The sequence below is a fragment of the Jaculus jaculus genome, chromosome 1 (genome assembly GCF_020740685.1).
Source record: "Jaculus jaculus isolate mJacJac1 chromosome 1, mJacJac1.mat.Y.cur, whole genome shotgun sequence".
Taxonomy (NCBI): domain Eukaryota; kingdom Metazoa; phylum Chordata; class Mammalia; order Rodentia; family Dipodidae; genus Jaculus; species Jaculus jaculus.
Window position 1 is genome coordinate 55,579,557 of NC_059102.1, and position 13,749 is coordinate 55,593,305.

Below are 13,749 nucleotides of genomic sequence, written 5' to 3' on the forward strand. Positions count from 1 at the left end.
TGAGAGGGAGAGAAAGAAGGGGGAGAGAGAATGAGAATGGGCATGTCACGAACTCCAGACTGGCTTACATGGATCTTGGGGAATTGAACCTAGGTTCTTTGGCTTTGCAGGCATGTACCTTAACCACTAAGCTATCTATCCAGCCCTATTTTATACAGCTTTTATAAAAATCTTTATTTTAAAATTATTACTGAAAAGCTGCAAGGGGAAAAATAAGTCATTTGCTCTATCAAGAGATTTGTGAAAATGTGCTTTCCTTCCTTGGGCTCTTAATTAATTGAAAAGTTATGTAATTACACAGAAACAATTTTAACTTACTTTTACTTACTTAAGATAGTCATTCTATCAAAACATTTTTGTCTTCTATGAAAATAACTAATAGGTCTCTTGACAATGGAACTTCTCTAAACATGTATAACAGAGAAGACCAATTCCATAGATGTAAGGTGTTGTTGAAATTATTTTATAGTGTAATTTATAATTTTCTTACCAAACACATACACCAAGACACAAAACATGACAATGTAGTTTCTACCAAAGAGTAGGGAAAAAATAATCGAACACTAATGCTTGCCCAAGAACTTTATGTTTTTGTCTGTGTTATTGACAAGTGCAAAAATGTTTTCAAGCTCAAAGGAACAATGCTGAAAAGACATCTGGTCTCTCTACCTAGGCTGGGGAGACAATGGGACAATGACAAAACCCTGCTGTTCATCACACTCTCTCCCAGCCATAGAAGGTTCCATTTTTGGAATTCTTAAGCACTATACTCCAGAGATGATTTTAATTAATGGGAGAAAGTCCATTTATCCTACCATTCTTTCCATATAAATCAGAAATAAGCTAGAAATTTAGCCAACAAAGAAAATCAAATCCGACAATGAAAAAAGCCAATTTGGACTATCTAGTAAGTAGAACAGGATCACCACCTCAATGGGCTTGGAACGCCTTCAATGCGCAGAATCAACATTGTTCTCCAACAAGCCAGCCTATGAATATCCCCTGAGGCAGCCAGCGATATCTAAAAATGGCAGCATAATCGGGGCCTTTCATTACTTCATACCAAAGGATTTTTATGAATTCCATTAGGTGTCATGAGACAAAAAGCACTATGAGATTTCGGCTGGGACTGGGTAAGTTGCATGTGGCTCCCACCTCTGTGTGATCTGTAGCAGATCTGACTCTCTTTGCTTCAGTTTTTGTTTGTGGAAAACACCTAGGGCTGCTATAGGAAGGGGCTGCCATTTCAATGTGCACAATACATGTAGTACTTTGAATGGATGTCCCCCAAGAGATCCAGGAGTTTTATTAAAGCTTCTTGGATTTCCAGCTACCTGGCTGGAGGAGGTGTCACTGGGGGTGGATCTGAATTTCAGCCTAAGATTTGCAGAGCACGTGAGCTCTACCATTATGGAATTCCTGAAGCGCACATGCTTACGGTGCTAGTGGTGGTTGGTTTTTCTCTCAGCGTGGGCCTGTGAAAGTGGGCCAGCTTCTTCTGCCATTATGGAACTTCCCCTTAATCTGTAATTTTCAAATAACTGTCATTCCTCCTATAAACAGTGCCTGGTTTGGAAGTCTATCCCAGTGACCTGAAGCTGTCTACTACAATCCAAAGTTCCATATTAGATACATGAAAGGCAGATCTCCAAAACTTTGAAGAGTGAATGGTAATCCAGGGGCTATTCGTTTATGCCTGTAATTAAAATTGGTTATGGTACTGTCTGAATGCTGCCTCTAAGGGCAGGGACCTCTCTCTGTTCACTGAGGCATTCACCCCCACTTGGAGTGCCTAACACTTAATAGTCACTAAATGAATGTGGCAGCACCAAGAATAACACCTTTCACTTAGGATATACTCACCGAATAATAAATATTATTATTATGATTTAAATTAGGAACCAGTACTTGCAACTCATAAAATGGTTAAGAACACACACACAATTATCATTAAAATTCTTGCACACCCGGCCTGCCTATCTTTTTCACACGATTCTGCTAACATGGTTTTGAGACATGAAAGTCTACTCTATGTCAAGAGTTGCTGGCTCCTCAAATCATGCTCTGGGATCTTTCAGCTAGAGGAGGACCCCCAGTTGGTATACTTCCATAAGTTTATATTTTCATGCCAAGCCAATGCCTTATCGCAAAGTAGAAAACAAGACAGAGAACTCCTCCAATATTCACATTCATACCCACGTGACAACTGATGATGGAATGTGGACCAACACTGGACAGTCTCTGAGCGTCTAGTGAAATGGCTTGGCGCAAATGCAGTAGACAGGAAGGTGTTCCTGCTACCCAAGTAACTTTTGCACATGGTTATCTGTGTCAGGGAATCACCAACACACACTCTCAGTATTATTGGCTAGTGACTGCAATGATACTCACTGATTTAAAAAAAAAAAAAACAGAGCTAGAGAGATGCTTAGTGGTTAAGGTGCTTGCCCGCAAAACCAAAGGACCCAGTTTCAATTCCCCAGGACCCACATAAAGCCAGATGCACAAGGTAGCACATGCATCTGGAGTTCAGCTGAAGTGGCTGAAGTCTGGTATGTCCATTCTCTATCTGCTCTTTCTCTAATAAAAATTTAAAAAAAACACACACACACTGCAGTTCACACACTAATCAAGACTATGCTGACTTCTTCCTACTCAGCAAAACATTTAGAAAGAATTATGCTTTTGCAGGGAGAAAAGAGTGATTAAACTTACTCATACCAGGGGAGATGTATAAATTACTTGTAACTAAAGATTATACTTTACTAAAAATTATAGAAACTGCAAACAATTTGTTTGTACAATTTCTAAGGCCCACATCAATCAATCTATGTTCTCCATTTGGGACTGCTCACAAAGCCATGTGAGGGCTACTCACCTTGCCCTCAAAAGGCAAATAAAATAATGAAGAGCAAGCCTATGGAAGCAACGAAATCTATACTGTGTAAGTCCCATTCAGCAGACTCCCCGGAATTGGAGAAAGGAGGTTCTGGGAATTCAGGAAGTCTCAGCAACCTAAGTTTTAAAGGTCATACAGCCACTCCCCCCAAGGTCATGTTAGTTAGAAACTGAAACATTCCCAGGAGCAGAGGTAGGCAGGAAGTTCCAGAGATTCAGGAAGTCTCAGAAAGGGTTGCTAGACCCTGCCCTGAGGCTACATAAAGGAGAAACAACTGCTTGGAAAGACCAGACTGATGCAGCTGCCAGTAGATGGTATGGTATGCTCTTGAGCCACCAGAGGGACTTGCTGATGGAGCCACCTTCAGGGTGCGTGCAGTGCGCACCAGAGATGAAACGCAGCTTCCCAGAGTGGTCACCTACGCTGGGGCTGGCATTCTGATAACGTAGCTATGGGAGGTTGTTATCCAAAATGGGATGAGGTTTCTCATGGTAAGGATGCATTTGAGTCATCTAATTGCTCCAAAATGCAACCCTTCACCCTGCTCTGTGTAAGTAACCCCAATAAACTCATTGGTTCACTGTGATGGTTATCTTTTGTTGTCAACTTTATCTTTCCACCGACATCCCTCCTGAGTGGGTATCGGGTGGCTTCCAAGAAGGATTAAATGAAGGAGGAGGCCCTTCCCCCAAAGTGGGGGGCTTGATCTAAGGAAACTCTGGGAGAAATGAATCCTTTCCTCCCACCTAGCTGCCAGTGCTGCTTGCTGACTGAAGACCGCCACAAACTGAAAACCAGCATGGACTGTAGACCAGCAGCTCTCCGGGAAGCCTCGGGGCCTTCAGTGCCGGATTGGTACTGCTGAGGCATATAGCCTCAAGGACTGAGGAGCTGAGTGAGTTCCTTGGCTCTCAGGCCTGCCAGCTGCTATTGTTGGACTGCCACAAACTAATCCAATAATACAATTCCTTCTATGGGTTCTGTTCCTCTAAAGAACCCTGACTAATACATTCACCAAACTGGTTTTGGTGTAATTGTCCTCTGGTCTGTAGTCTGTGCCCTATCTGGAGGAAAAGAGAGGAGTTTGTGTCACCCCAGGGGAAAAGGTTTTCCCACCACACCTATATAAGGTGAACTCAAGAAGACAGGCTTCAGTACAGCACTTTCTTTACATTGCCACACCAGCAGGGCTACAAACAGCCTCATTGTGTAAAGAAACAGCTCTGCGTCTAGTATTTTATAACCTATTTTATAAAGAAAATGTATTTTATCCCCCAACAGGTATTGTTATAAGATGTTGAACATTCAAAATGTGTGGGTATCTTAAGGAGTCATTCTGCAATGTTAGAAACTAAGTTTTCAGAAACAAGTTTTTATTTGTTACTATCATTTAAGGAGACCTCTGAGGGCTAAGATAGGAACACAGGTAATAAAAAACAAGGGCCCAGGTATATTACATTAACAGGCATTTTAACATTGCTTAGGTTGTGTCTTACAGAGAGAACCAATTGGAACATTTGACTCAGGTAACTGGTCAATCCAGTTAAACAGGACTTTGGTCCAAACTGGTTTCGCCAATTTTGACTCTGAACTAATCAAATCAGTCCAGTCGCTGTGGCATTGTGCTCACCTGCTCTTACCCCAGCCATCACGCTCAAGCATGCAGAACTTCCTAAGAAACTTTGTTTCTTATCAAAAATCTTGCAAGGGAAAGCCACTACAGTCTTTAGGGAAAATGTAAAAGATAAGAGAACTGAAGAGAATCAGACAGTAACTTGAATTTAAAATAAATATTTCAATAACATTGTGTATTTCACTAAAAATTGGGTCAAGAGGATTTGCTCTTTTAATCTGAAAAGGTTAAAAAATTACATTTCTGGGGCTGGAGAGATGGCTTAGCACTTAAGGTGCTTGCCTGCAAAGCTTAAGGACCCATATTTGACTCCTTAGATCCCACATAAACCAGACACACATGTGCACAAGGTCACACACGTGCACAAGGTGGCACATGCTTCTGGAGTTTGATTGCAGTGCCTGGAGTCCCGGGTGCACAAATTCTATTTGTCTTTCTTTCATTTGCATTCTCTCATAAAAAAGGCCAGTCTGTTGGGCTTGCCTCAAAAAAAAAAAAAAAAAAATCTTACATTTCTGATCACTATATTGAGTTATGCACCATGCCAGGAAGTTCCCCTTTCAATGTCTAAGAGTCCTAGCATTATTTATAATTGTGATCTAGAGTGGGGAGTAGTGGGAGACAGAATGAATAAAACATTTAAGGGGATGGGGAGAAGGCTCAAAGAATAAAGCCCCTGCTATACAAGCATGAGGACCCGGCATGTGATCCCTGGAAGCCGTGTAACGGTGGACACGGTGGCACATATCTGGAATCGCAGTGCTCCTAACGCAACATGGAAGGTTAAGACCAGAGAATCCTTAAGCTCACAGGCCAAGTAAGCTAGAGTAAGCAGCATCAAATTAATAAAACAAAAAAAAAAAAAAAACAGGTAGCCGGGAATGGTGGAGCATGCCTTTGAACCCAGCTGAGGTAGTAGGATTGCTATGAGTTCGAGGCCCGCCTGAAACAACCCAGTGAATTCCAGGCCAGCCTGGGCTAGAATGAGATCCTACCTAGAAAAAAAAAGAAGGTAGAATGCAAAGACCAGCGCTGAGGTAGTCCTCTAACATCCACACAGACCACAAACAAGCACACAAGAAAAAAAAAAAAGATTTTAAAAATGTAAAAAAATAATAATAAAATCAAGCATGATGATGAAAGAGATAGCTGACACAGTGTGACCCATGGAGTCTCTGCCTGTTAAGATCACATGTTCTGAAGAAATGCCACAAACAAATAAGAGCATAGATCTGCTGGTACATGCCACTGGAAGACATGGAAGGGAGAACTGTATATTTGATTCTGGCAGAAGTATGTGTGTGTTGGCGGGGGGGGTGCCACTGGCATGAGCTCTTAACCACAGCTTAAGGAAAAAAAAAGTGCCTGAATGCACTAAGAAATATCATATCATAACCAGGAGCAACTTTAAATTAGAGGCTATTTAAATTAGAAAATTAAAATGTTTCTCTGTAGGAGTTGAGGAGACTTACTGGTGAAAAGTCTACCAAAAATGATAGATCCTTATTTTTTTTCTGCATGCCCAATAGGAAATCTATCACTGTCTCAAAAGACAGCATGTGGCTTATATCCACTTGATCCTCAATTAGAATGTATAATGAGTCAGGTTCGGTGAAAGCCATCTTTGGCTAAATAGCAAGTTTCAGGACATCCCGGGCTACATGGGACTCCATCTCAAAAAGGGAAGGACAGGGCTGGAGAGATGGTTTAGCAGTTAAAGCATTTGCCTGCAAAGCCAAGGGACCCAGGTTCAACTCCCCAGGACCCATGTAAGCCAGATGAACAAGTGGGGGGCACACGTGTCTGGCATTTGTTTGCAGTGGCTGGAGGCCTTGGTGTGCCCATTCTCTCTGTCTCTCTCTACCTGCCTGTTTCTATATCTCTTTCTATCTCAAATAAATAACAATAAAATATTTTTTTAAAAGGGAAGACATTTATTCAACATCACAAAAAATATGCAAGCAAAGTAAAAAGGGACTCTATTATTTTTTTAATGCGGCTGGGGGACTGGAGAGTTGGCTCAGTGGTAAAAGGCACTTGTTTGAAAAGCCTGCCAGTCTGGGTTCAATTACCCAGTATACACATTAAGCCAAATGCACAAAGTGGCACATGCATCTGGAGTTCATTTACAGTAGCAGGAGGCCCTGGCGTGCCCACACTCTCTTTGTCTGCCTCTTTCTCTCTAGCAAGTAAATAAATAAATAAACAAACACATTTCAACAATAATGTTTCCACTTTCACATCACATACTGAAAATTTATTGTGTGACAGGAAGTATTCTAAATGGTTTAAATAAACTTCCCATGTAAGCCTCTCTATGGGTCTGGGGTAGATCAATGTTTCAGTCCTTTATACAGACCAAGAGACAGATCACCAAATAAAACATCTCTTAAAAAATATTCTGCAAGAGACTAATAGCACATTATTATGCATGTTTTCTTAGGCAGTTATATATAAAGAATGCATGCAAACATGATGTGTACAGTGGTCCAATTTCCTGTCACTATGTTCAATGCTGTTTTATGTCAATGGTTTTATCTAGCCCTATTCTTTTTTTTTTTTTTTTTTTTTTTTTAACCTCATAGCCACCTGTGGATGTTAGAGAACAACCCAGCCAGGTAATGGAACCCTAAAAGTCATGCTAAATGCTCCTAACAGCAAATCTCCCTGAAGTGCTGGAGAGACTGGCTTCACATAATTCACTATACCACAATACTTAAAAATTATTCCACCACTGACCCGTAAGAAGATACAAAAAGTTACTGTTTTCTTCTTCTATTTCAAGGCCAATAATGAAGGAACAGGCCAAGAATGAAAAGATTCAAAGTGAGCTACAAATATGGCTGGCACAGAAAAGTAAATTAAGCAAGGCCATGCCAGGTTACAGGAAGCCAGTCCTATTATTCATGAGTAACAGTAAACAACAAATTCTCCAAGAAAGACAAATGCCTTCTCTGTTATGCTGGTGATTAGAAATTAAAAAAAAAAAAGAAACCCTATACAATAGTTCAACACTTAAAGTAAAAAGTATTCCTTTTTCAATTAAGTTCCAAGGTCAGCCAAGCTCATTTTCAATGGTTCGGTTCTGTATAGTTGAAGTCTGTATCTTTGTTGTCCTTGAATGGCTGCAACCAGCTCAGGGCTATTACCTCATGGAGAAATGTAGGTTTTCTCAAAACTAAAGTTCACTGATATCTTGTTTCATTTTTAAGAATGTGGATGGGACAGCATACTATTTAATAGCATGGGGAAATGATGAACCCAGAGTTCTGAAGCTTACTAGCACAAGTGTTTCCTTCTACCATGAAGAAACTGGAACGAGTGGCTCTCATCATTCATGCTGATGGAGGGGGAAAGAATTGACATATAATCCAATGTGTCAAGAAATCAGCTTTTGAAAGCATCCCTTTCATTTGCACTGCAATAAAGGTGCATCTGAAATTGGACAGTTCACTAGGAGCTAAGTCTTAAAGTCCCTGAAAGATACCTGACCAAGGAAGGGCTAGAAAAAAGCCTCTTCCTTTTGTTCTTTCCAATTTTTCTTTACTCGCTTCCCTGACTGTACATGGCTCCCCTCCTCCCCTCCCTACCTCCTTCTTCATCCTACTCATGGTGGTTTTAATCAGTTGTCCCCCATAAACTCAAATGTTCTGAATGCCTTGTCCCGGATGGTGGCAATTTGGCAGATGGAGACTTGCTGGAGAAGTGTTTCGTTGAGAGCAAGGTTAGGGGTATTATAGCCAGCTCTCCCTTGCCACAGCTCAACTCACTCTCTTGCTGCTGCTTTCCAACTGCTGTGGCAGAAGGGATGTCCAGTCTCCGCTTATGCCATTTCCCTCACCATCATGAAGATTCCCTCCAGACCAAAATTAAACCCATTCCTCCCATCAGCTTCTTTTAGTTGGGTATTTTGTCCCTGCAACAAGAAGAAAATTATACCATGACTTCTCCTGGCAAGATAGTCTAGGTAGGAAATAGAGCCCCCACCTCTTCCTAGTTCTGCTAAGGCACAGTGCTCAAGAGGCAGCCATCCTAAGAGGATGCAGGGGAGGAGACAGGAGACTGGTAATAAACATGCTTTACATTGACCACATGAGGCCATCAAAGGGAGAAGCTCTGCGTTCTGCACAGGGCTGCTGGCCACTGATTTGGCATCTATAATTTTCTTTTCCAGAAATCAGGCTTCACTTCCAATTTTATCTATAGGCTTCCTTCTCATTGTTCAGCACAGTTTAAAGTTATATGTTTGAATGCATGCTGAATTAACATCTGTCTGCATCATTTCTTTTCTCTCTAGCACACTCCCTAAGCAAAGGAAAGTATCAGATGGAAAGAATAAAGATCTGATGGTGTAGGCAGCACCATGAGAAAAAAACTTGACTGATCCCTACTCTGCACAGATGAACACAAAAAAATATAGGCATCACTGTCAACAAATATCTGTCTTCCTTTGCCTGGGTTGAAACGATTATCTAATCCCATGGCAGGCATCTATTAATTATAAACTAGATAAAAGTTCAAATCAGGGCCATTCCCTTTTAATAACAAAGAAATATCAACTATGAAGTACAGCACTTACACTGACAAGCTCTACAAAGCATACTCCTAGGCGAGGGGAAACTAAAGCTGCTGTTGATGTGTGTCTGTTTGCCTATGCAGCTCTGCAATGACCTTTCTAAGTCATAAATTAGGAACTGGAATTTGGTAAAGTCTATAATACTACAATGACAAAAAAAAAAGGGGGTATTCTTCGCCAATAAAATGTGTAAATCCTGAGTCATCCCTTGTTCATCTCTGCAATAAGGTAAACTATCTTATACTCAATCATTTGTCCTTCCTCCTTAATTATGAAACAGGTATGAGAATTCAAGAGCCATGAAATTAATTTTTTTAGAAGAACAGTTTGTTCAGTTATTCAGTGTCAAGAATACTTGATTGAACACTACCAATCCTCAAATTTCATAATTCTTAGGAAGACTTTCTACTGATGTTTGTGCCTGGCCTAAGCAGAATTCATCATGAATACAAAATAGTCATTCTTCAGTATCTACAGGGGATTGCTTCCAGAAATCTTGTGGTACATAACTCCGCATCATAACTTCCTTGTATAGAATGGCATTTGTCTCCACTTTATCTGACACACACCCTCCTGCAAGTTTTAATATCATGTCTTGATTACTTGTAATTTAGGTACTCTGAAAATGCAACATTATCACGCTCAATAGCTTTGGTGTCGAAACAACACCAAAAAAATCTGTGTACTGTCAAGACTGACTATTTTTCCAAATAGTCTTGACTCTGGGTTAGTAGAACCTAGGGATGCGGAACCCACTGGTGTGGGGGTGCTGACCATCAGCTGAGAACTAGATGACTGGGCACTCCAACATACAGAAGGGCCTGCATCTTAGAACCACACTGTACAAGGCACTCCACAGTGGAGATATGGGATATCTGCGAGCAATGACACCTCATTTATCCTTTGTTTCCCATGATAATGAGGCTAGATTTTATGGACAGCTATTTTTCTGTCCCTATCACAGTCTAAAACCTGTATCTACATACTTGCTTTACTGTGACACCAGGACAGGAGAGTCCACTGAAAATTACTGTCATCATCATTTGCACCAAAAAAGCATCCCAAAGTAAATTTACACATCTTTCTTTGGTTTGTTTCTTCAGTACACTATATTGCCTTCTTAATTTTCACTCGGGGTTCTTTATTTTAAATACACACACACACATACACACACACACACATTTGAGAGAGAAAGAATGGGCACATCAGGGCTCTAGTCACTGCAAACAAACTCCAGATGCATGTGCCCCCTCGTGCATCTGGCTTACATGGGTCCTGGAGAGTTGAACTAGGATCCTGCAGCTTTTCAGGCAAATGCCTTAACTGCTAAGCCATCTCTCCAGCCCTTTTTAAAAAATGTATTTTTGGGCTGGAGAGATGGCGTAGCGGTTAAGCGCTTGCCTGTGAAGCCTAAGGACCCCGGTTCGAGGCTCGGTTCCCCAGGTCCCACGTTAGCCAGATGCACAAGGGGGCGCATGCGTCTGGAGTTCGTTTACAGTGGCTGGAAGCCCTGGCACGCCTATTCTCTCTCTCTCCCTCTATCTGTCTTTCTCTCTGTGTCTGTCACTCTCAAATAAATAAATAAAAAATGAAGAAAAAAATATTTAAAAAAAATGTATTTTTAATTATTTATTTACTTGAGAGAGAGTCACTCTGGGTTTTTAACTCAGCTATCTCCAGGAGTAAACTTAAGCAAATCCTTATTTGTGTCTTTGCTTCTTTCTATTGGCTGTGTATTCTCAATTTTAACATATTACACTGTACTAAACAGTAGGACCGCAGACTGCATTACTTCATTCCAGTAATCTTATTATACCCTCATCTCCAATACATTATCTATTTTACACCATACTAATCATTGCAACTATTCCAAGTTGGTCATGTAAAGCTTCCCTTAGTAGAAGAAGTCCTGGGGGGGGGGGGGGGTGTTGGAATACTTGTCTTAAAGCAGACTCTGCCCAGGCTTCACCCACCATCCCAGGGTCCCAGGGTCCCAGGGGCCTCACCTTCTTCCTTCTCCGCCTCTTCTTCTTCTCTTTGGCGGCTTGGGCCTGCTTGTGCTCCCAAACCAGGTTGGTCAGGTTGGCCACATACTCATCAGTCTGTTGCAACAGGTAAGCTAAGCGCCTATCTTTCTTTTGATCAATCAGTTTCCTATAGCCCTCCTCATCTTCAGCCTGTTAAGAAAGAGAATGATGAGAGCACAGTACACGTTTATCCACAGCTCCAATGCATACTCCTCTCTGCCATCCACAAGCTGAACTTCATGGTAAGTGGGGCCAACAGGATGAGCCAAGCTGAACGAGCCATCCTCCGGAGTCCAGGGCTGAGCAAGCACAGGACTGTGGGCCTCACAGCGCTGGTGCTGCTCGGAGCCCACTGTGTGTGTGGTGCAATCAGCACTCTGCATCAGATCGTGGCTCTTCTGCCATCTTTAGCTGCACAAAGTTAATGTAGGATTTGATGAGCCACCATGTGAAGTTTAATTTCACAGTTTAGAAATGTTGGAATATAAAGAAAAGAGGAGACTACCATGGTCCCATAACTGAAATCAAACAAAGGAAATTAACTTGTGGGGCTGGAGAGATGGCTCAATGGTGAAAGGCACCTGCTTGCAAAGCATGATAAACAGGGTTCAATTCCCCATGCAAGCCAGATGCACAAAGTAGCACAATCATCTGGAGTTCATTTGCAGTGGTGAGAGATCCTGGCATGCTCATTCTCTTTTTCCCTCTGTATGCAAAGTATACTACAATTGAGGGATAAAAACAGGTATAGCAATCCCCATCTCTGTCATTCACTAAGAAATAATGGAATGAAATAAAATTCTGATGTACCCTGAGGCATTTCAAAATAAGTCATTAGCACCACACTCTAACCAACTGAACTAACCAGCCAGATAAAATAAGTCATTTTTAAGCCATGTTTGGTGGTGCATGCCTGTAATCCCAGTACTCGGGAGGCAGGGGTAGGAGGATCACTTTGAGTTCAAGGACAGCCTGAGACTACATAGTGCTCTAGAGCTAGACCCTACCTCAAGAAGATAAAATAAAATAAAATAAAATAAAGCATTGTTATACATCCCAATAAACAGCACCTCAAAGTATTTTTCGTATGTGATACCTGCACAAAAGGGGCATGTATCACAAGCTAAGAGGCAACTGCATTCCAGAGACACTCTGGCTCTTCAGACTAGGGTGACACTCTAGCATTTGCCCAAGTGACAGCAGTGACATCACTCAGTCTAACAGCTGTCTGCCGTGTGAATGAGTAAGAACCTCAAATGCTATTATAACTCTAATTGCTTTTGGTTATGGTTGGTCTCGCTTGAAGAAAGAGTGATAAAAAACTCCAGTTTCACTATTATCTGTATATTCCATCATTTAATTGCAAAAATTAATGATTTGCAAATGCCTAATCACTAGTGTCAAACCAATCTGTTACTGAAGTTCTAATACAGTTTCACTTCAGTTGAATCAAACAAATTTGACTGCTGGCTGCTCCAATTACTATACAATAGTCTCATGGGCTAGGGAGAAATTTTTGGACCATCCTCTCCCTCCTAGGAAGAGAAATGGAAGGAAAGTTAAGATTTTGGACTACTTCAAACCACAGCATTTTAAAACAGGTGTTTACTATCTGGAATCCCCCCCCCAAAAAAAAAATAAATGAAAATAAAATAAGATGCAAACTGAAATATCAGCAAGGAAGTATCATTCGTTTCCAGAGACCTATATATGTGCTGAGACTTTATGTATACCCACACAGGAATTGTGTCCCAGACAGACTTCCGGTCTCCTTGTCACTTCTATTGATGGTTTACTTTTCTTAATTTCATTGTATTTTTGTCCAATTCCAGAAATGATGGTCAATAAAACCAAATCCTCAGGCCACTGATATAACCTATCGGTTCAGTGTCTACATGTCCATTAAAAGCTAACAGTGCAAATGAAATGATCCACAAATGGCCTTTAAAAATAACAGAGCTGCCACAAAAAAAGAGCAACACTTCAAATTAACTTAAAAATCACTTTTTATACTGTTAGAGAATATTTTCTGCCATTAGTAAAAGGATAAACACCAAGAGGCTTCAGAAGGAGAGAAGGACGGGGAAAGAGAGAAACAGATCTTAGATTCAAATATAAGAATGAATAAGTTATTCATTCAAGAAAAATTCAAAGAGGTCATATATGTATATGTTTTGGTTTGTCAAGGTAGGGTCTCAATCTAGCCCAGGCTGACCTGGAATTCACTCTGTATTTTCAAGGAGGCCTTGAACTCACAGCGATCCTCCTACCTCGGCTTCCCAAGTGCTGGGATTAAAGGCGTGCACCACCACACCCACAAAGAGGTCAGATTTTTAAAAGAATTTCATTCACTATCTTTTCATACTTGGTTAGCAATTCCTAAAAAAGTTATATAGCACCTGACTTTACTTGAGAAGGTATTTACTGTGGATGTCAAGGGTACCAAGGATACAAAAATACTACACTACTCAGGTGTGACCCCTGCTTTGTGGATGCACTGTGTAGAAAAAGGACTCTCACTATGTCCCCAAGTTTTGTTCACAGAAACTTGTCAAGATGCTTGACAGGCAACTTTCTGTTTCTTCTTCTCTCACTGCCTCTGGTCCCATCCTCG

General features: G+C 41.1%; 1 protein-coding gene across 6 annotated transcripts in view; it reads right to left on the reverse strand.

The window, feature by feature from the left end:
- Positions 1 to 13,749, reverse strand: part of Smarca2 (SWI/SNF related, matrix associated, actin dependent regulator of chromatin, subfamily a, member 2) — a 187,048-nt gene that overhangs the window by 125,372 nt on the left and 47,927 nt on the right. For all 6 annotated transcript variants that reach the window (XM_045145734.1, XM_045145738.1, XM_045145746.1 and 3 more), the window contains one exon: positions 11,115 to 11,285. In XM_045145734.1, the coding sequence (XP_045001669.1) occupies positions 11,115 to 11,285 (171 nt within the window). The remainder of the gene's footprint in view (positions 1 to 11,114; positions 11,286 to 13,749) is intronic.